This window comes from Lepisosteus oculatus, chromosome 5, assembly GCF_040954835.1.
Source record: "Lepisosteus oculatus isolate fLepOcu1 chromosome 5, fLepOcu1.hap2, whole genome shotgun sequence".
NCBI classification, from domain to species: domain Eukaryota; kingdom Metazoa; phylum Chordata; class Actinopteri; order Semionotiformes; family Lepisosteidae; genus Lepisosteus; species Lepisosteus oculatus.
The window spans coordinates 45880479-45901659 of NC_090700.1; the positions used below are offsets into that span (position 1 = coordinate 45880479).

Genomic DNA, 21181 nt, shown 5'->3' on the forward strand with positions numbered 1-21181 from the left:
ACAGGATCATATGCTCACATCGCCCACATATCGTCAGCAATGAGATACACAAGACAACACATACTGCATATATTTAGCAACTCCGCTTGCTTAATGGGCGTCTTTTTCCAATTCAATGCAGCTTTCGTTCCACGGAGTATTCCTGTACAAACAGTATCACACTAGTGCTCGCTATTTTGGCCGACCCATGTATCCAAGGCGACTCTGGTGTATTAACAGAGCTCGAAAAGGGCAGCAAAGATGAAAACAAGCCAGTTCAGACGCAAGGACACTTGACTTGTACGAGCAAGGCACGCAAGTGGACCTCTGTACGGCCGCTGGTGGGAAAACAGCGGCCGGTAAATTTCTCCCTGGTGATCGCAGAGGCGGAAAACAGAGTAACGAAAACCCCAGGGAATCCTCTCCACACTCCTGTTGTTACTCGCCGCCTCGCTGTGTACAAAACAACAGCTCTGTTTACGAGCAGCGTTTTATGTACCAGTCGTTACTCCAAATCGATGGAGAGAAATTATTAGAGGTCACGACGGTTTCAGTACAAGGTGCATAATTCACTTATTCCTTCTAAAAAAAAAACTATCAATCAGGAAGGACGTGTTCAACACGATGCTAAAAAACGACTGAAGTGTAACTGGAGCACAAGACTGTGCTAATGCCATGGTGGAAAGAGGTTTCTAAACACTGTGACATCGTTTCACCCCGTCCCACTGATTCTAGTAAAGGCGTGCACTCATGAGCGAAATTGTTTACTAAAAAAATACGATACCATCTGACACCGTAGCGTATCGTCGTTGCGCAATGAATTCCTATTCCTAATCCTTCCCGTTCAGAAGGAGGGTTTTCTGCTGCAGTGCCATACAGAATTATTAGAAACCCTCTGTTGTGATGGCATGGTCGTGCTACTCCGCGCGATCTACAGCTCGCGGCTCAGCTTTCCACAGCTGTGATTTGCGCACAGAAATGGCCCCTTTTTGACATCGGGTTTACCTATCGATCAGACCGCCCGAATCAAGCCTCAGTTCTACTGCGAGGAAGCAGCGGGGGTTTGAAGCACCGTTTCGCGGGGCGGGGGGTGTCTCTTTATTTCACCGCTTGCAGCCGGGTTATCGGCGTGTGGCTTCCCGTCTTCACGAATGTGCAAGTGTGTGTGTGTGTTTTCCGCACCGTCTCCCACCCTGGGCTCTGAAATTCAGCGTTAGGCATAAATGAAGGTGGGAGCATGAATTCGCACGGGGAGGCACCTACCCACCTGTCTGCACTGGCACGCTTCGAGACCGCAATTTCTGACATGTTCAAATGACAGGCGATATCAATCACCCGGCCAATATTCGCGATCAAATCACACACGCCTTTAAATATAAGACCGTGGGGTGATACAAATTTAAAAAGGGCAACGGGGAATCAGTGGCCACCGGCCAGGCGCAAGGCAAAATTCCGTGTTTTCGTCGATCAAAGACAAGAAAAAAACAAACACATAAACATGTACATGTTCGCGCTGTCCTTACCAGATAGAGTTTTTAATTTTGTGCTGCAAAGCGCTGGCCTCGACCCCTTGAAGCCCCGGAACCAGGGAGGGCAAAGATCCGGTCCCCGAGTTGGGCTTCTGATGTTGACCAGGTTGTCGTTGATCCTCAGCCATCATGATCAGCTTCGGGAGGAAAGGAGGAGGAGGAGGGGAATCTCTAGCAAGTAGGCCTCGACCTGGACCTCGAGTAAGCGGCTCTTCCCCGAGTATGGCACATCACGGACCCACCCGTTTCTTATCGTGCGAATTAGCCTCGAATCCAGCTCCTGAATCGTTTGTAAACCATGGCTATACGTATGATATTAAACGCTTATATATGTACAAAAAAGACGAGTACAAAAACACGCTCTTCTCCAGATTCCGCTGCAGCCCAGAGCTAATCGCACGGCTGCCGCTGTTGATACGAGACTGCTGCCAGGCAGTGGTGACGCAGGCGCACTGCACAACTGGCGATGGCAACATTACAAAGGCGAGAGCTGGGGAGAGCTGTGCTGGGAGCCGCGGCGGTCCACCTCTTTCAAAACATCATCTTCGTGTTTACTGGCTTCAGAAACCGAAACGCTACTTCCCCAGCCGCCTTTCGAACAATGCTAACATCACATAGATGCAGAAGACAGGTAAATTGCGACTAAGACAATAAGTACATTAATTAAGAAAATGGTAATAATTTCAGAATAGAATGCCGGGGCACAGATATGATTCCAACCTCCTTCTTAAATCCGAACATGTATATTAAGCAAGTTAGTAAAATGGTGTGTAGGAATGAGTATAATGTCATGTCGCAGAGTGCTATTCTCATTTTGTCACCTGTTAGAATAGCCGTCGATGAAAGGTTATTCTAGTATTAAGATAAGACAAAGCATTTTTATATTTTTGTAGAATATCAAAATACCACCCAAATTGGCATAGTCACACGGTCAATACATATTTATAACATATCTATCCATATATATAGACTGTAATGAAAATAAATGAATGCTGATTAAATCTAAAAATGGATGTCTGTTGTCCACAACTGCTTCATCCTGAGCCAGCCTTAGCCTAAACCAGGCGTGCATGGAGGGCTTTCCACCCTGTTCGACACGACAGGGCACACGCGAGCTCACGGGGGCAATCTAGAGACCCCAGTTCACCCAGCCTCTCCTGCTTTGGTAGGTGGATAGAAATTCGAAGCCCTCAAAGAAAACCAGTGTGAGCAACAAACTTCACACTGAAGGCTGCCCAGGGTGCTGTGAGCAACCATATCCGAAAACATTCTGTGCTTTTATGGGAGAGGTATAATACAAACCGTGTGTAGGAAGTGAGAATATTCCCTGGACAAGATGCCAGTCCATTACAGGGCACACACAGACACACACACTCACACCAGGGCCAGTTTTCCCAGAAGCCAATAACCCGTATGACTTTGGACTATGGGAGGAAGCTGGACCATCCAGAAGAAACCCACAGAAACATGGGGAGAGCATGCAAACTCCATGCAGATAGCTCCCCAGCTCCGGAATTGAATCCAGGGCCCCAGCACTAGGAGGGAGCAGTGTTCACCACTGCACCAACATGCCACCCACCAGCAATAATTCTTCCCAGAAAGACAAAGGCGTACCCCCGTCAACAACGGTAAACTTTAAAAATAGTGCTAATTATAGCAATATTCTAATAACAGAAGCACATTTCCTCCCCATCAATCCCCGGTCTGCAGAAACTCTGTTTCCCCCCTGTTGTCAGGAGATCAGAAAAATGGAAACCAGGGAAAGGTACTATATTGAGAGAGCTCTGCTATATTAAGCTTTCTCCTGGTATTAGAGATAGCATACATGCAACACAAAAATAATGCCAAGCATTCACTCAGGCAGACACGAACTATGCATTGAGAGGAGCCTCAGGAGACGTACACCGTGCAGGGCCTGACGCAGACGCCCATGCAGGAGACTGATCATTTTACACAAGGCAGCAAACTGCTGTGGGAAACCTGGACCATCGCTGTGTGCTCAAGGCCTCTTATTTTACCATGCAAGGTTTTCATTCGCAACAGATTTGTTTGGGGGGGTAGAAAGTTAATGTAATTTTACTTAGGTAAAACGCTAACCCGCATTTGTAGGTTAATTCTGCCCTTTTTAAACTGTTAAGGATTGCTCATCTTTAATCCGTTATTTTAGACTCAAAAATACACTTCTTCTTTCACAGGCGGGCGTTGACCTTGGCCAACCTTCTCATGGCAAACAGTTCAACACCAGATTAAAGATGCTGCAGTTACACAATGCAACACTAGCTGCTGTAGTTCGAGATTATGTCCAATCCCATTCCAGAAAATCTGTTGTGATACCGTAGGAATCGGCGAAGCAGACAGAAGCATGTTCAGATATAGTGAAGATCCCCCTTACTTTTCTTGAAGAGGCATCATCTTGTCCAGCTCTTTGAATATCATGAAAACGTGCATGTAAGGAAAACTGGTGTCAATTATTGTGTCTGTGTTGGCTATGTTGGATCTTGTGATACTGTAACTAGTTTTCTGTAGCCTTAAAAAGTTGCAGCGTCAGAATTCTACCTCCACCAATGACTCACACTTTTTTGCTCACTGCTTGTGCTTTTATTTAAGTTGTATGTTATGCAGCTTTGTTGTTGCCGCTGCTGTTCTGTGATTAAATTTGGTGTTTCCTTATTGTCTTTGTTATTGGGCATACATTAAAACAAGCATTTCATTGCACTTGTGCACATGACAAATGAACCGAGCTGAAGTCTTTTGATAATGGATACGTGGCCCCAGCCCCAGCCCCAGCCCCACTGACACTGGCAACCCTGGTAGATAGCCAGTAAGGGTAGGTAGCTGTCCTTACAAAGAGAGATGCTCAGTGTACAGTATTGCACTGGAGTATCTCTGCAGTAGAAGTAAGGTCTGCTAAGGCAGTGAAAATGTTGCACATACTCAGAAAAAAAATCTGAAAATAGTGACACTACATAAGAAATTAAAAACCCCAAACGAAAATAGAGAACGACAGTACAGTAACACACTACTTTAAACTAGAGCCCATGTGCAACATTCAAACTATGTATACTTGTACTAACTTCAATGCTCTTTGTATGGGAACAGTTGGAAATCACGGTACCAAAATAGGAAAAGGACACGTCTGCTGACATACTCACTGTATTTCATGAACGCTATAAATGATTACTTTATTTCAACTCCCCCCTCCCCCCATTCTTCACAGCTCAACGTCGCGAGAGTTAAAAGATCGTAAAAAAACAAACTGTGACAGTGGTGACGTCTACAGGCCAGGAAGGGAAACGGTCAGTTGTCGCTAAGCAACATTGACGCTTAAAGGAACTGAAAAATGGCGGAAATAAAAAGCAGGTCTTCCTCACAAAGGGTAAGTCTTTTCTGAGCATTTAAGTAAATTGTACTTATATTTTGATAATAAGAGCTAAAGACTCGATGTATCCAAACTTACAGTACAAACGACGTCCAGTGAATCAGCTATTACAGATGTTAAGATACTGCAAATTGTAGCATAAGATAAGGTGGTATTAATACTAATATGCTGTAGTTGGTTGACTGTTGACCGTTTAACTGTTTGGAGTTAATTTTATTTTAAAGCTGAAACAGAGGAGCACTTGTTATTCCTCTTTAAATCGTTTGCAATTCTGAAATGATCAGACTGAGTGGAAATCGTCAGTTAACGACATGGGAAAGCAGTTCCTTATTCGGTGAACCGGTCAATTGAGTCATCGGGAGCTAGTGATCACCGTATCCCAGTGGAATTTACAAACTTAATGCACGTTTGCCACTGATTAAGTTAGTTTATTGGAAAGTTTTCTTTCTTTCCTTTTGGAAGTTATCAACTGTCCCTCTCAATAATTAGTTACTCTTCCTGTTTGGTTATGATATGCCTTTACTGAAACAATAACATAATCATGGTATAAAAAGAAACGGATTCTGATTTTCGTCAGCTGCATTTAGTGATACATGTTATTTACCCTGATTTATACATAAAACTCTACATTTTCTGGAAAATAATAATTTAAAACGTAAGTGATGAAAAACCTGAGATGGGCATAGAGGTAATTTCTTCATTTAAAATTTAAATTGATTGCAAAGCAAGTACCTTTGTTTTTTTGCTATCAAAACACCCTAATAGTCTATTGAAAGCCTTAACAGTCTTCACCAAAAAGAATATACCCTAATACCATCAAATGGGTTCATAATTAATATAATTATATGCATGTTGTTAAACATTAATTGTTGCTCAGAATAAATGGTATGCCTGGTAAGAATAAAGATAATTATTGTCTACTATGATAAATCTTCTTCTTTCCTTCCTATTGGTATGTATGTAAAATAGCATCAACCAACTCTTGTTATGAAGATAATAGAAGCTAAAGGGGATATTTGTTTTTCCTTTTGTATGATCTTTTTGTGCTTTTAGGTGAAGAAGCCTCTGTCAGCCAGATTGGACATGTCCCACTGTTCCAAACCTGTTAATCGGCCCTCGTCAGCACAGCTTAGGAAACCACAAGAAGATTTGCTGGCCAAGGAAGAGGAATATAAGTAAAGAACCCATGTTGTTGTTGAAATGAATTAAAATTAGTAGTGCATGACAACCTAACTCGGTTTCTTTTGTGATTTCTTTTCTGTTCAGTTTTTCTTTGAATTCCTTTGTTTCATTTCATAAGACGCCCACAGAAAAACACTCAGAGTTTCTGCGTATGTGTAAATGGAGATCCGAGCTTTAAAATTCACTTAAATAGTCTTTTACCAAATACAGTCTTATGTTTTATCAGATGGTCAAAGCTCTTCTTTTTCCAGGCGTCTAAATGCAGAGCTGGAAGCAAAAACCGCCGAACTTGTTCGACAAGCAGAAGAGGTTATGGTAAGATAAAAGATATGTATCATTTCATCTGCTGACCTTAGTGTAAACGTTATTGAAAAAACAAAAAAAGGGAATTATGTTAGAACAAAAAACAAGTTTTATAATATGTCTAAGAGTGAAAGGTGAAATTGCCAAATCTTCTGTCTCTACCCTGTTTTTGAAGACGTCATTCTCCAAACATGAGGTAACTAACGTAACAGAAATGGTAAAATAATACGAAAAAATCATAATAATTTGTTTTGCTTATCTGCTGGTTCACAAAATGTATTTAAGTGCAATGCATCTAATATGATTCCCAAAATTTAAAATTAACTGTAGGACATAGTATATATTTTTAGTAAGTTTGAACTTCTCTAATTTTTGGTCTAAATGTCACATACTGTCTGCAGGTGCATTTTAATTAGAAGTGCATTCAGATTAATCCTGTTAGAAGAATCCAGAATGCTTTTTAACTGCTTGGGTTTTTATTTCTCCAGAGGGAGCAAAACGTAATGTTGTCGAGGCCAATTTCCTCAAACTTAGATATTGACACTGAAGACGAGGAGGAGACCTTCAGGTGACGTATTAATACATAGTTATAAGTTACTGAGAGAGTTTAATTTAATCAATACATGTACAATTTATGACTGGAAGACTATAGTCCTTACTTTAAATTTGGACAAAACCTGGCCTATATCATTTTCTTTTCCCTATACTTCTTGATTAAAATATTATGGAAGAATTCCAGATGCAAAATACAAGTTTCCCTTTTCTTTCCATTTTTTCATGGGTGTAGTAAGCTTTTGGCACAGGGAACAGATGTTGCCCATTGACTGCCTATGAGACCACAGTTAGATTTTAGAGGCTCAAGGCCATCAGATAAGAAAAAAGTAGGCATTAAGTTGTTACACACACAAACTTGTCTTAGATTCTGACATTTGTTTTTCTTTTTACTTTGATATGTTAGTGTTTCTTTCTTACATTTACCAAATCCCAACTGTTTAATTAAACATGACTACTAAACTTTACCATTACTAAGGGATTATTTACACATTGCAAATGTGCTGCTTCATCTGCTTGTCGAAAGCAATGGGCTAGAACAGGAAGCCTGTTTTGGCTTTTGTGGTCTTATAAAGATTTCAGAAACCCATACTCTCACAGTTTCAAAGACCTTTATTTTAAAAAGGAAAGCTTTATATTTGTGAGTAGGATGATATTCATCCACAAATTCTTTGTGAAAGTTACCAATCTAACATTCTAATTTTTCAATTCTTTTTTTGTAGGAATCTCAATCTGCTAACACCTACCACAAAGCAGCCTTCGGCAAAGGTATATGCAATTATAAAACTGATTCATTGTGCAATTAAAACAAGGCCAATATTGTAATTTTGGTACATAGTAATGAAAATGTTTCAAGCTTTGGAGTCAAGGCATTTTTGGATACAGTACTATTTTTTCCTTGAAATTTCCTTTTAATGGGAGACTTTATTTTTTCCACTCTGACTTTACTGGACCCCAGTGATCATAATGAAATCATCTGTGGAGGGAAACCAAGTTAGGTGGCTTGAGAGCTTTCCTATCCACAGATGTGTGGGTTGATTTGTTAAGTTGTCAGTTCATGGCTTGTTGATATATGTGCCTGCAACTGGAAACCAAGGCCATGAATGGAGACCTTTATTACCATACTACTATGCCAGACAGACAAAACATTAAGTACTGCTTTGTCTCTTTAAATTGCTTAAATCCAGGCTTAAATTTAACCAAAGGAACTGTTTCAGTTAGCAATAGCACAGAATCAAGTGCTGAAATTATGTTAACCCAGCAAATGTCTTTGTAGTCAGTGCTTTTATATTTTGGTGGGTGTTTCTACACTTACATATAAATATTTATAATAAGCTCAAATGGTAAAATAACATCTGTTCTTCACACTATTACCAGTGTTACCACACATCTTCCATTTAACAGGCACTGACCAAGGACAGGGGTACTTCAAAGGTTACCACTGAAAGCAGAACACTTTCAGGCAACAGAATCAAGAAAGCGTCAAAGTACGTTTTTGAAGTTTGCTATTTTTCAGATTTTAAGATATACAGTTTACATTTTTTTCAAGTTAATTTTATTGTTAGGAATCTAGCAACCCCTACTTGCATTTAAAAATCCTCGACGTATTGTAAGCAATTTCTTTTTGAACGTTTTAAATCTTGACAATGCAAATTAACAAAAGCCACATTAATATAATTAAGAACAGCCAGAACATGCCCAGGTGATGAAGTAGCAGTCCTAGAAGATTTCACCCTGGCTAAGACAATAAGCAAAATTGAAGGTAAACTGGAAGAAGATGGCATACCTGAGGATGAAGAGGATGATATCATGCCAAGTGTTGGGAGTGAAATGACTGCAGGTATGGCTTTCCTCAAATTTCTTAGTTTCTTTTATTAAATAATCCTTGAAAGTATTCATGATTCTATAATGGTTAACTAGATCGAAAAGAATTGCTAAATAATATGCCAGTTATTTACCTTTACCTTTTCTTACTTTGTGGTTCCATAATAGTTTAATTCAACTAAGCATTGAGAGACACTACTGTGAAAAGAAAGAATGCAAACATTTAGGGTATTCACACAAACATTCAACCATTTTCATCAGTATGGAATGTTATAATTTATATTTTCAAATAAGAGAATATTCATTTTATAAATCACAGAAGAACTGCAAATACCAATCATACATTTTCTGTTGTCTGAAAGGTGTTAATCCATTTGTATAACAAGGTCTTTTTAATGTGTTGCACATTTCCACTTATTTGACATCTTTATTTGGGTACTTGTTCTGCTGTCTTGTTTCAGTTTTTCAATTCTCCCACAACACCCACTCAAGAGCGAGCATCATTGTGTGTTTCAGTGCCTTTTTGACATGGCCAGTCCAGCTGGTTCAAGATAGACTTTAATTATTCTTCTCCAAGTTGGTCTTGGTCTTCCTCTTTTTCCAACACCCCACTTTTGGCCTTCATCACATTGTGGTTTTCAGCTCTTTTCTCCCTCCCATCCTCGCTACGTGTCTAAACCACTCAAGGCATCTCTGACATATAATGTGCTTAACGGTAGCTGGTTGTTATCTTATTTTCTCAGTTCCTCATTAGTTACTCCCTCTGTATCACTTCAGATTATTTTTCTTAGCAAGTTTGTCTCGGATGATTACAATTGTTTTTTCTGGTCTTCAGTTCTGTGTCAGATTTCTTCTCTGTGTCTAAGTGCAAGAGTAACAACTGTATAAGCAAGTCACCTTTTTGTTTTGTTTAAAACAGTAGGCTCCCTCCCTCCCTGCTATTGATTTAAAAAAAGAGGAAATAACTGTTGTGTACTTTTATTGTGTTGTCAGAGGCTCAGATTCGCTTTCTTAAAGCAAAGCTACGGGTAATGCAAGAAGAGATCAACAGGCTTGCCCATGAATGTAACAAAAAGGTAAGGGTAAATTCCAAGTGGAAGGCATCACAGTCAAGTACTTATTTTATTAAATGTGTAATTAAGGTAAACAAGATCATACACGTGAATTTTCATCCCTATCAGATGACCACCTGATGATCAGGTGGAGGTAAAAAGGTGGATAAATTCATAACTCTGATCATGGGATGTATTACCAGGTTTGCTAGTATAGTTTGCAACTGGTCATGATGATTTAATGGAGCCTAAACCTCACTAAACCTGAGAAAAACCTTTTACGTGTCAGTGAAGGAAGTAAAGCCAGTTACCTAGTCATACTTCAGAGGTTGCACTTTCAAATTCAAGCAAGATCCAACCTCAAATGTACAATTAATAGAACAGAAAATAAGAACCGTGACTTGTGAATTTCTACCATTTTGATATTTCATAGAGATTTACATAGAGATAACCATGAACTGTATAACCTATGTCTAGCAAGAAAACAAGAGACATCTGGCATTAAGCAAATGTGATGCATTGTATTTTATTTCAACTTGATGCATTTATTTCAATGTGATGCATTGTTTATTATATTTTCTCTAGGATGATGAAAACATCAATTTAAGCACCAAAGTGAAGGAACTAGAGGAAGATCGTTCAAGATTACAGAGAACAACAAATATCCAGCAAACCCAGATTGAAAAACAAAGACGTCTGGCGGAGGAGTCCAACAGAAGGTGTGAAGGCCTGCAGCAACAGGTCACTGCTTTACAGAAGGTACAGTACGCCTAAGAAAACACAACCCTAAATACAAACCTTATGGGGATCTATCAAATTTCCACCCACCAACAACATGCTACATATTCATTACTCAGAGAACAAATTGTTCCACTAACAGAAAGTATGGGCTATACTTGTCTTTTATTTTTTAGGAATGCTTCTACTTTAATTAAACTCATAAATGGAGGCGAATTCATGTGATCTTAAGTATATCAAAGGTATTTTTGTGTACTTTAAGATAATTGGGTATATGAAGAGGAAAAAAAGCTAAAAATGACTTTCCATCAAGGAAATGGTATTTTAATCCAATAAAAATGCTATCATACTCCTGTTTAATTATAATAAACTAAGCAGGTATGTTCTCATAGGCTCTGTAGAAGGAGGGAGAAAAGGCTTCATTCTCCAGCCTAGGCAAGATTATTAATGAAGGGTGAAATAAAACCCGCCTCAGAAGAATGCCTGGCATGGCCTCATTAACATGATTAGCTTGGCTCTGTAAAGTGAACCCCTGCTGCAGTTGGTGATAGCACAGCACTTATGCCTGTGACAGATATCTTTGGAATTCAGAGAAATCCCAGTATGCTGTTGCCCTGGCCTTGACTTGGGGTGGGGTAAGTCATCTCAAGTTGGGTTGTATAATAATATCACCCACAGGGACTGAGGAAGATGAGGAGGTAGATTCATGGTTTTGGTTTTCCTTTTAGCAGATAGGAATATTAGATATCAAGTACCAACAATTCTCATGTCATTCTTAACATAAATACATAAAATGGATTATGATGTGTGTTTTTTTTCCATGAGTAAAAAGTATAAAAAGAGTTTTTTATGGCAAAAATGAAAGCAGATGAAATGCATTGACAAGAGTTACAAAACCTTTTTTGTTCCCCAAAGATTGTGTTTCAAATGCCACTCTAAAGTAGGTATTATAAAGGCAAAATATTTTTTATTCAGTGTTAATTATTGTTTACGGTCAGTATTTTGTTTGGTGTTGCAGGAATTTCTGTTGTGGTTTGGCATGTCTACAAGCTGCAAGTCTAAATAATTTTTGTAGCTGTTTTTTCCTATACATTTTCTCTGTGATCAGTGTTAATAAGGATGAAGAAACACTTCCAGGAGGTCATAGAGTCTGCCTGGCAGATCCTTGGCAGGTGGCATAATGACATCATTGTTTTTTTCTGCATCTCAGCATGAGGTTATTCACAAATGTTATGGGAGTCTGCTGCAGAGAAAAACGTCAGTGACAACAGTGTTTGCGAACACTCACCGTTTTCTGAACCTTGAGCACAGCTTTAACTAAGAAATCTTTCAGTTTCAATTGTAAATTTTCTAGCCCAATACAAGACAAAATATTACAGATTTTCATTTTAAATTCTATTACATGTATTTTTGGAAAAACATTTCTTCATATTCCAACTGTATTTGTATTTTAAGAAATGTGGAACTCTGTTACGTCTCAATCTTTTAGACAATCCTTTTTTATGGCTGTTGATGAAGATATAAATGGCAACATTACTAAGAAAACCAGTCTAGGGATTCAGGCTATTAATCAACCACATATAGTGAATGGTCAATAGTCCTACCTTTAGTCATTGCATTTATTAAACTCAGTGGTGAAATAAAGTGTGATCTATTTTCTATATCTACAGGAAATAGAAGGCCTAAAGAGAACACAGAAACAAACTTTAACCAATCACAGTGCCACAGAAGTTCGTTTGAACCGAGCACTGGAGGAGGCAGAAAGAAGCAAGATGGAATTAAATAAAATAAAGCAAATCAGCAAGGTAAACCGTAACATTCATTTGAATTATAATATTCAAGATGTTAATGTGGCATTTGTTTTTACGTTTAGAATTGAAATACTAAGTTATTTCAATTTGTGTTACTACATTTTGGTGTAACTTTACAGCGTGAGAATTTACCCTCAGTTTCTTACACATGCCTTGTTGGTGGATTTCTACAGTTTATCCACTATTATGTTTTTAGGGCTACACTATACACTATAAACTTAGTTGTGTCTTAGCCTTGGGTATGTTTTTAAAAAAGTATATAAAGAATAACAGTTTAGAAGAATAGCCAATATAGAATCATGTAATAATGAGCAATTTTGTAAACACCATCTAAATAAGTGTAAAAAATAAAGCAAAATTAGTCTAAAGGCTGACAATTGCACAGTTGTTAGCATCGTTGCCCCACAACTTTGGGGCAAAGGTTCAATTCCGGACGTAGGGTGCTATCGATGTGGAGTCTGTATGTTCTCCCTGCTTTCACTTGGGTTTCTTCTAACAGTTCCAAAACATTTCCGTAGGTTAACTTGCTTCTGGGACAAGTGGCCCTGGTGTAAGTATGCATGTCTGTGTGTGCCCTGCAATGGACTGGTGTCCTGTCTAGGGTGTACCCTGCTTTGCCCCCTTTGCTTACTGGGATATGCTTCAGCTCCACTGCATCCCTGAAATGGATGAAGTGGTTAGAAAATGAATGGATGGAAGTCAAAAGATACTAGAAAAATGACCCTATTCTGTAATTTGTATAAAATTGTGTAGCATTTCCACATCACAGGTTGATGGTAATTAACCTTAGTAATTTTACACTAGATTTTATTCATCTTTACTACAAATTTCTCCATATCGTCTTTTTCAGGACTCTGCCAATCAAGAACAGAAAAAAATGGAACTCTTAAAGGCTGAAAATAAGAAACTAGAAAAGCAGAAGGCAGAACTGATGACAGGTTTTAAGAAACAACTCAAACTGATAGATATATTAAAGAGACAAAAGGTAAAGCAGATTAAATTCAGTTACACAAACTGCAGTTGCAGAAATTCTTCACAAAATGTGTATGTACAGTAATTGATACATTTTTTACATTAAGTGAATTCATATTCACATTTAGATTGTTTGCTGGTCTGTATACTGTGTTTTAATTAATATCAGTTTAGAATCTGTGCAATATTCTTGTATAATGACTTTTGATTTAACTTTTGTTTTTCCTTAAACAGATGCACATTGAAGCAGCCAAACTTTTGTCTTTTACTGAAGAGGAATTTATGAAAGCTCTTGATTGGGGGAAGTCTTAATCATGTAAAAAAAGTGTGGACAACACAAAAAAACCAACAATTCAAGCTATGCATTACTGGATCGTATTTTATTATATACACATGTATTGTCTACATGTTAATTTTTCTGTGAATGTAAATTAAAAACATCTCATACTCTGACAGGAAAACTGACTTGCTAATGTTATTCATGTGTAATAGCTGATTTATTATTACTATTATCCACACCTATTATTAACTTCTTGGATCTATCCTCTGTCTTTGTAAATACAGTACAGCATTAAAATGTGTAGTTTAAAATTCCATTGACAAAAAAGCTTTTAATAAAATAATGTATTATCTGAATTTTTTAATGTTCTGTTATGATTCACATTCTATTGTAGGAATAAATGCACAGGTATAAGAAATATTGACCTGCAGTAATATAAATATTTGATACCTAAGTGTTTCTTGACTGATTTCCTTAGGGATGCCAGCATTAAAGGAATGGATCATGATTAACATAGGCACCTTGATCTTGTACATTGCCATATATGTTCCCAATAGAAAAATAAGAACCATAAGCATTAAAAATGACATTCATCTCAATTTAAAAACAAACTTCTTCTGCTACTTCAAAACGTTTCGAATATTGATTGCCTGATTGCAAAATGAAGTTTATATACAGAAATGGGAGAACATGAAACAGTTTAATATTAAAATATTTGAAAATAGCAATGTTATATTTGGTCATTTTTTCTATCAAAGTTGTTATATATTTAATGTAGTTAATTTTCAGCTCCTGCATGTCTATCTACTAGCCAGGGTAAAAACAGATACAACCCATTAGGAAGAAAATTTAATCGTTTTTTTAACTGAATGTAGTTGCACAACAGTGACATCTACTGGCAAGTCCTCATTGTCCCCAGCCCTCATCAGAGAACATGTCTACATCTCGCTTCTGGAAATTCCTTTTAAAATCTTCATCAAAAAGTTTGAGGTCCTCTTCACCTTTGAATATGCCCTAATAAACCAAACAAAAAGAAATTATGGAAGATGGTAACATGTCATGAATAAATCAAGAGGTTAATAAATACAGAATCAAAGTCATATATGTAACAGACAAGGTACAACGCTAGAATATAAGTGTTTTATGTGAATGGTTTGTTTTACAATCCACATAATAAACATCAACAGACACAACGTTGCATTTTTCAGCACTCAAGATGTTTTTACACCATATATCACACCTTCTGTATATGGTGATCATGACTCTTGTAATTAATATATAATAATTTATTACTGTTCACTTAGAGAGCATTCCATTGTAATTCAGAATCGACACTTAAACATCTTTCAGTAGAATAGGAATTACACAAACTGAATTTATTAATATTAATGCATTTTCCAAAATGTTGAAAAAATTTGCCCTCAAATATTACAAGAAAGCAAGCTTCAATACACAAGACTGAACATTAATGACCAGGTAAATTCAAATCTTCTTGACAATATTCTTTTTCTAGGAACAATTCCATATATGACATACATGTTGGGTGACATTCATGGACCAAAAGGAGATTTAAATTGGATGTGATACATGGCAATTAAGTTCCTTTCAGAAAAGGAATTTCCTTACCTTTGGAAGGTAGCCAAGCAATTTAGTAGCATGATGCTTGAGGAGTTTCTGCCTTTCTTCCTCAATGATCTGACGTCGTACAGCCTCTCTTTCGTGTTCCATTTCTCGTTCCTTAAGCTCATGTTCCTACACAGAAAATTAAAAAGGACAAATTGTGCTCCCCAGCAAAACAAACATTTTTAAAATAGTTATGTGTAACTTAGGTCTGTGCTTATAGATTTCTTTATAAAACAAGCAACCATCAGTAGTAGAAATAAATACTGCAGTGCTTTTTAATAAATTTACAAAGACATTACCATCAGACCTTTAGTCTTCACTCTTTCTCTAATGTAAAAATGAATGTATTAGAACAATGAAAGAACTAGGTTATAATGAAATAATGATCAATAGAAAAACTTAATGATAAGAACTTTTTCTCTTATTTTCATTTTAAAAAGCAGCACTATCAATACTTTGTCAGCCTGGAACTGCCGGTGTCTCTCCTCAAGGAGTTTCTCTACAGCTCTGCGATGCTCCAGTTGTTTCATCCGACGTTTCTGGGCATTCATTTGCTCAATGCGGTCATCCTCTGCAAACTTGGCTAGCATCATTTTTCTGAAGGCCTCTTCCTCCTCCCTCTCCGTTTGTTGCCGCATTTGCTTAAAGGCCATTTGCTCCTGGAAAGTCTGTTGCATTTCCAGACGTTGTCTAATCCTCTTTTCCATTGCTTCCTAAAAAACACAGAGCCCCATCTAATGAGAAACCAAGAATACTTGAACTTGAACTTTATTGCCATATGTAACCGGTACTGGTACAATGGAATTCTTACTTACAGAAAGTCTCTCGATTGTAAAACAAGTGTAAAAAACAAAAAGTGCAAACAGTGCATCAAGACAATGTACAAACAAACAATAGACAATGTGCAGGTAAACATGTAGACAGTTTGAATGTAAACAATACAGACGTGTAAACAATGACTGGAGATGTGCAATAGATAAGAAATCATAAAGAGGTAGATGGTGATGGTGTAGGTATGGTCCGAGGGTGATGGCTAAATGTGTTCGCCAGTCTCACTGCTTGTGGATAGAAGCTATTGAAGAATCTACTTCCTAAATGCATCTCCTTTGATGCACCTCACCCATGTACTAACCAGGCTTATTCATCAATTACATGCTGAAACCTAACCAGCTTTAAAAGTCATATAGCTACTCTCTAGATTCTGAACTGTTTCCACATAAAGCACCTACATCAAATCTTATCTAAACAAAAAAGCTAGAAATGTAACATCATCTTCGGTATGCTTCAATGGCAGGGTTCTACTGAAGGAGGTATTACATTACTTACAATTTCCTTCTGCCTCTCAGCCTCTGCTTGTTCCTCTAGACAAAGGTCTTCGCGTATGCGGTCCATTTCTTCACGTTGCCGTCTTTCCATTTCAATGTCCTCTGTGAGCTAGAAAGCAATATGAAGGACAGGATTTTGTAAAACAAGCGAAAGGAAATGCTCATAAAAGATTATGGTAAAAGGCTTTTTATAGATGTTGCTTGAAATCAAACAGAAAAAGTACCAAATTGCAAATCTCTTAGTGCTGAAAGATAAGACGCCTCATTTCATGAAAAGCTAATAACAGAACAAAATTGAACCCAAATCAATTTGTACCTTCTTGTGGAGGTGCTGCTTTATCTCATCCCTCTGTCTGATTTTTGCCATCCTGTCTTCCTCCCTAGACTGCTGGTATCTGGCGAATTCCAGGATTCGTCTGTTCTCCTCTTCCACCTTTTCCCGCTCAATGCGTCTCCACTCCTCTTGCTGTCTCTTGAATTCCTCTATATACCTCTGGGTAGCTGTCCGCTTCTCTAACATCAGCTGTTGCTCCCTGCAAAGTGAATTTCCACAATTTAAGAGTAAATATGTTTACTGCTTTCATGTTGCGAAAGATTTTAGAAAATTCACATTATGGATGATCAACACGAAGTTTTACGGCAGCTAAAACAATGATTCATCATGAATGAAAATGTTTTCAGAGTAAATATGATCAAAGCTGTTGGCCCAAAAAAGCAAAACAAAGGGCTTTGTATCAAGTGTACCACACAGTACATAGATAATGGAAACATCTAACCGTTTATGTTGTATTTTCTTATGTTAATGTATTTTAATTTACAAAAAAGTATGAAACATGAAACCTTGCAAAGCACACACGATGATGCACACCATCACAAGAATATAAAAAAAAGGTTAAATACTTGGGCGCTAATACTTACATTTGATCTTCTTCATAAATCTTCCTAACAATTTCATCAATCATAAGCTTTTCTTTCAGAAATTCTTCATAAGCCTCTTGTTTCTTTCTCTCCTGCTCTTCCAGTTGCTGCTCCAGCTCTTGTTGATAGCGGACCGTTTCCTCATAGCGCCTCTTTTCCTGCTTCTCCTGCTCCACAGAGGCTTTTTCATATTCACTTTTCATCTTGCGCGCAAGGGCAGCCTCTATTTTCTGAGAGGCAAATCAACATCAGCTTGCTTTACATACGTTTTTTCCCATCTTTACTGATGCCATCAAAAGAAAGCTAGCATACAAATAATTTAACTTGATGTAAATATTTTATTTCTGCTTTTAGGCTTTTAAGGTTTTATTACTGGATTTCTGATTTCAGAAACAGAATAAAAATGGGATTGGTTTTCTCTCAATACTTTCTAGTAACAGTCTGTCCTTTCACATTAAATGTGCAGAGCAAATCATCATCATCATAAACAGAGAACAAACCATGGCCTCAAGTCGCAGCGCTTCCTTTTCAGCAATCTGAGCAGCTCGTTCTCTGTTCAGATAAGCGGACTTCAGTTTGAGTTCCAGTTCACGAAGTTCAGCACTACAAAAATAAAAAAAATTAAAAACCAGATGACATCATTGTACCCAAGCAATTTAAGACAGGAAACATAACGGCATTCTTGTGAACCAAAGTCCAATGTTAACCATGTATCAGTCAGTCCACAATGACCTGTATAATTTTGAAAGAACGCCCCTTTACACATGCTATGCTTGTCAAGGCGGGAATCAGCAACACCAACAGCAGCAGACAAGGCCCTTAGACCTTCAACTGGTCTTGGTAAGGGCACCAATTGACAATGTGCATCACAGCTTGTTGCTGCTGCCCACAGCCACTTCCACAGGTCATCACGCTGCCCTCGTGTGTGTAAGTGCTGCACATTTCCTTTAATCACTGGTGCACATGATTAACAGAGACTAAGATCTGAAAGCTCAAGTCCAATTTAAGGAGGCAGACACTTGTTCAATGAAAGTGATTTTCATTACTGGATGTACATTCCCTAGTTTCTTCTGAATTCTTTGTTAAAGAAATCTCCACAATTGCTTCAGATCTTGCCAATATTACAGTTGTGAGACCTACCTGTTTTCCCTGACTTGCTGCCTGATTTTCTCATCCCTCAGCTTTTCGTAGTTTATCCGTGCTAGTTCTTTAGCCATTCTCTCTTCTTGCTCAATCTGCTTTTCCTTGAGGATTCTTTCCTCTTCAGCCTTCATTAAAGTGGAAGAAAACGCAGAAAAGCCTTAAAACATTCTTCTGAAAAAATTAAAACGGGGCATCTGCAGTCACTTTCACATAAGGAATGTGCTCTAATGCAAATTAAAACAAGAAATTGCAACTCATGTGGCACAGGGGTACAGTGGTTAGCATTGCTACCTCGCAGAGCTGGGGCCCCGGGTTCAGTGTGGAGTTTGTATGTTCTCCCTGCATTCATGTGGATTTCCACCGGGTGCTCCGGTTACCTTCCACAGTCCAAAGACATAACAGTAGTTTAAATGGCTTCTGGGAAAACTGGCCCTGGTGTGCGTGTGTGCATGTCTGTCTGTCTGTGTGTGACCTGCGACTGACTGTCTTCCTGTCCAGGACTGCGCCTATTGCATGCCCAGGATAGGCTCCAACTCCCCAAGAACCCTGTACTGGATAAAGTGATTAGAGAATGGATGGAAAAATTGCACCTTAAGAAGTGCTTCCTCAATCTGCCTCTCATAGTTTTCATCTTGAATCTTCCTCAGGTACTTCTTCTTCTCAAGTCGCTCCTCACTCATTAAATGGGCCTGCATCTGTCTCCCCTGGGCAATGTGCTTCATCTGGTCTTCTCGGATCACCTCCTGTCTCCTGGCCTCCGCGATCATCCTCTGCTGCTGACTGTGAGTCATGTTGCGCCGCTGACTCATTGAAGCCTAAAAATAATTAAAAAAACGCATACATCTCGATGTTGGAATAGTATTACAGTAATACAGCCAAATTCTCGCTTCACACGAAACAATTAGAAACACGAGCAAGCCCAAGTGGGAAGTCCTTCGTGAGTATGTGAGAAAGACCATCATGGACCCAAAGGTCTTCCGTGTGTTCACTGAGACAGGCTGCAGCAAATGGTCACCCATACAGACTATCTGAAAATGGCTTTCCCGATATTAATGTAAAACTGTACTTTCAATATGTGGGGTTCTGACAGCAATTGATTCCTGTTAATCCATCAGAATGCTCATTGGTATAATTAATTTATTCTAAACAGTTTCTTTATTTTACACAATTTCTACCATTAGGCCATAAAATTTTAAAACCAAAGAGTAACAGATTAGAATTTCGCAACAGGAAAACAAGGAGGACACTTTTTTTAATTTTTCTGTAAATAAGAGTCGTAAGTAGTAATGTTAACGTAGGTATATCTAACTTGTTTTTAAACATTAGGAACACTTTAAAGGTTTTGACTACATAAGCAAGTCACTAGTTAAATTAAGGAGACGCTGGCACTCGTTAAGTAGTCTCCAGATTTGTTTTCTACATTCCTTCATGTAACTCGTCACAATTAAATTGTTGCAGGTCTTTAGAATCTGAATATTTTAGGAAACCTATACAATTTTCATTTCTGGGGCTGTCCAGCTGCAGACTACGGACAGGCTTCCGAGAACTTCTGTAAAGCAAAACGAAATATAGCTACAAACACTGGTAAAACGCAACATTGACCAACCCTGAGCCAATAATTCACAAAGCGAACATATGAATTAGTCCCTTACCATAATTATGAACTACTTCGCTGATTCAATGATTTTGTTTGAGGTATCATTAAAAATATTCCTTTTTATTTATGCCCAGTCCTGTCTCATCCTCAAAGAGTTTGCACTCTGTCGTCCTGGTAACACCGCGCGTTTCCGCACTGCAATAACAGCAATTGTGATTGGCTAAGGAAAATCTCCGCAGGTGATACGTTGGAAGAGAATATTACGCTCAGTTCTGTGTTTTTTTTCACCGCAGGAAACAAGGGGTGTTGCATTTCAATAGTACCACCTAGGTGCTAGGGGAAATCGCCCCCATAAGTATTTTATCTAGACGTTATCTCGATAGATCGTCTTATGTGTTTAATGTTGAACCATCCACGAACGAAGTTAAAAGTGCGTGCCCTTACTCTTAATACACCGCAGAGCTTCACCGTACTAGTTTGGTTGGACCCATTGTTAATACCCTGGTCGTTGACATACACAAAACACTTTATCATACAAGACAGTGGGTCCCAGCACTGGTCCTGCGGAACCTTTTAATTGTTGAGAGTTTTTAATCACAGTCTAATTGCTTTCAATTTTTGGGGAAGGGGGGTTATTTTTAAATGTGCTTTGAGCTCTTAAAATATGAAATATAATCTTTGTTGGTATCAACCATGTAGTAGTTTCACTTCTTCAGAACTTAAGGTACGTTACCTGAAGCATGACGTCTAGAGGAAAAAAAACATTTTGGGAGTCTGATAGTGTCATTCCCACCTGTTCCACATCAACACAAATTATCACTTGTTCAGTGCTGTTTAGATAGAAATAAGTAAGAAAGCTCTTAATAAGCAAGTTGAGAAGAGGTTACAGATAGATTTTATGCTGACATTGTTGGAAGCAGGGTATTTTTTTATCAATTACTGCAAAAGCAGGCAAACAAAAATGTGCAAGCAGA

General features: G+C 38.2%; 3 protein-coding genes across 4 annotated transcripts in view; 1 reads left to right on the forward strand and 2 right to left on the reverse strand.

The window, feature by feature from the left end:
- The window catches only part of LOC102688231 (DNA-binding protein RFX7), a 55463-nt gene extending 53527 nt beyond the window's left edge, over window positions 1-1936 (reverse strand). For both annotated transcript variants that reach the window (XM_015343192.2, XM_006628715.3), the window contains exon 1: window positions 1503-1936. In XM_015343192.2, the coding sequence (XP_015198678.2) occupies window positions 1503-1639 (137 nt within the window). In that variant the 5' untranslated portion in view covers window positions 1640-1936. The remainder of the gene's footprint in view (window positions 1-1502) is intronic.
- Window positions 1937-2040: 104 nt separating this feature from the next.
- On the forward strand, window positions 2041-14248 carry tex9 (testis expressed 9). Its single transcript, XM_015343193.2, has 13 exons — window positions 2041-2139; window positions 4726-4884; window positions 5941-6062; window positions 6321-6384; window positions 6861-6940; window positions 7647-7692; window positions 8329-8411; window positions 8607-8764; window positions 9742-9824; window positions 10386-10559; window positions 12209-12343; window positions 13200-13334; window positions 13556-14248. The coding sequence occupies exons 2-13, from the start codon at window positions 4849-4851 to the stop codon at window positions 13631-13633; spliced, it is 1194 nt and encodes a 397-aa protein (XP_015198679.2). The 5' UTR covers window positions 2041-2139; window positions 4726-4848; the 3' UTR covers window positions 13634-14248.
- Window positions 14249-14437: 189 nt separating this feature from the next.
- Window positions 14438-20396, reverse strand: mns1 (meiosis-specific nuclear structural 1). The gene is made up of 10 exons (XM_006628780.3): window positions 20263-20396; window positions 19201-19425; window positions 18608-18735; window positions 17968-18070; window positions 17468-17697; window positions 16866-17082; window positions 16551-16658; window positions 15680-15937; window positions 15228-15353; window positions 14438-14615 (listed from the first exon to the last, which is right to left on the reverse strand). Exons 1-10 carry the CDS (start codon window positions 20263-20265, stop codon window positions 14508-14510), a joined length of 1506 nt encoding a protein of 501 aa, XP_006628843.2. The 5' UTR covers window positions 20266-20396; the 3' UTR covers window positions 14438-14507.
- Window positions 20397-21181: the final 785 nt, after the last annotated feature.

Excerpts from the sequence above, each read along its gene's own strand:
- mns1 (XM_006628780.3), bottom strand. Across the intron at positions 16,659-16,865 it reads AGCAGCACCTCCACAAGAAG|CTCACAGAGGACATTGAAAT; the intron begins GTACAAATTGAT and ends ATTGCTTTCTAG. Across the intron at positions 15,938-16,550 it reads CTGAGAGGCAGAAGGAAATT|GAAGCAATGGAAAAGAGGAT; the intron begins GTAAGTAATGTA and ends TGTGTTTTTTAG.
- tex9 (XM_015343193.2), top strand. The coding sequence starts at position 4,849 with ATGGCGGAAATAAAAAGCAGGTCTTCCTCACAAAGG. Across the intron at positions 9,825-10,385 it reads CCCATGAATGTAACAAAAAG|GATGATGAAAACATCAATTT; the intron begins GTAAGGGTAAAT and ends TATTTTCTCTAG. Across the intron at positions 13,335-13,555 it reads ATATATTAAAGAGACAAAAG|ATGCACATTGAAGCAGCCAA; the intron begins GTAAAGCAGATT and ends TTCCTTAAACAG.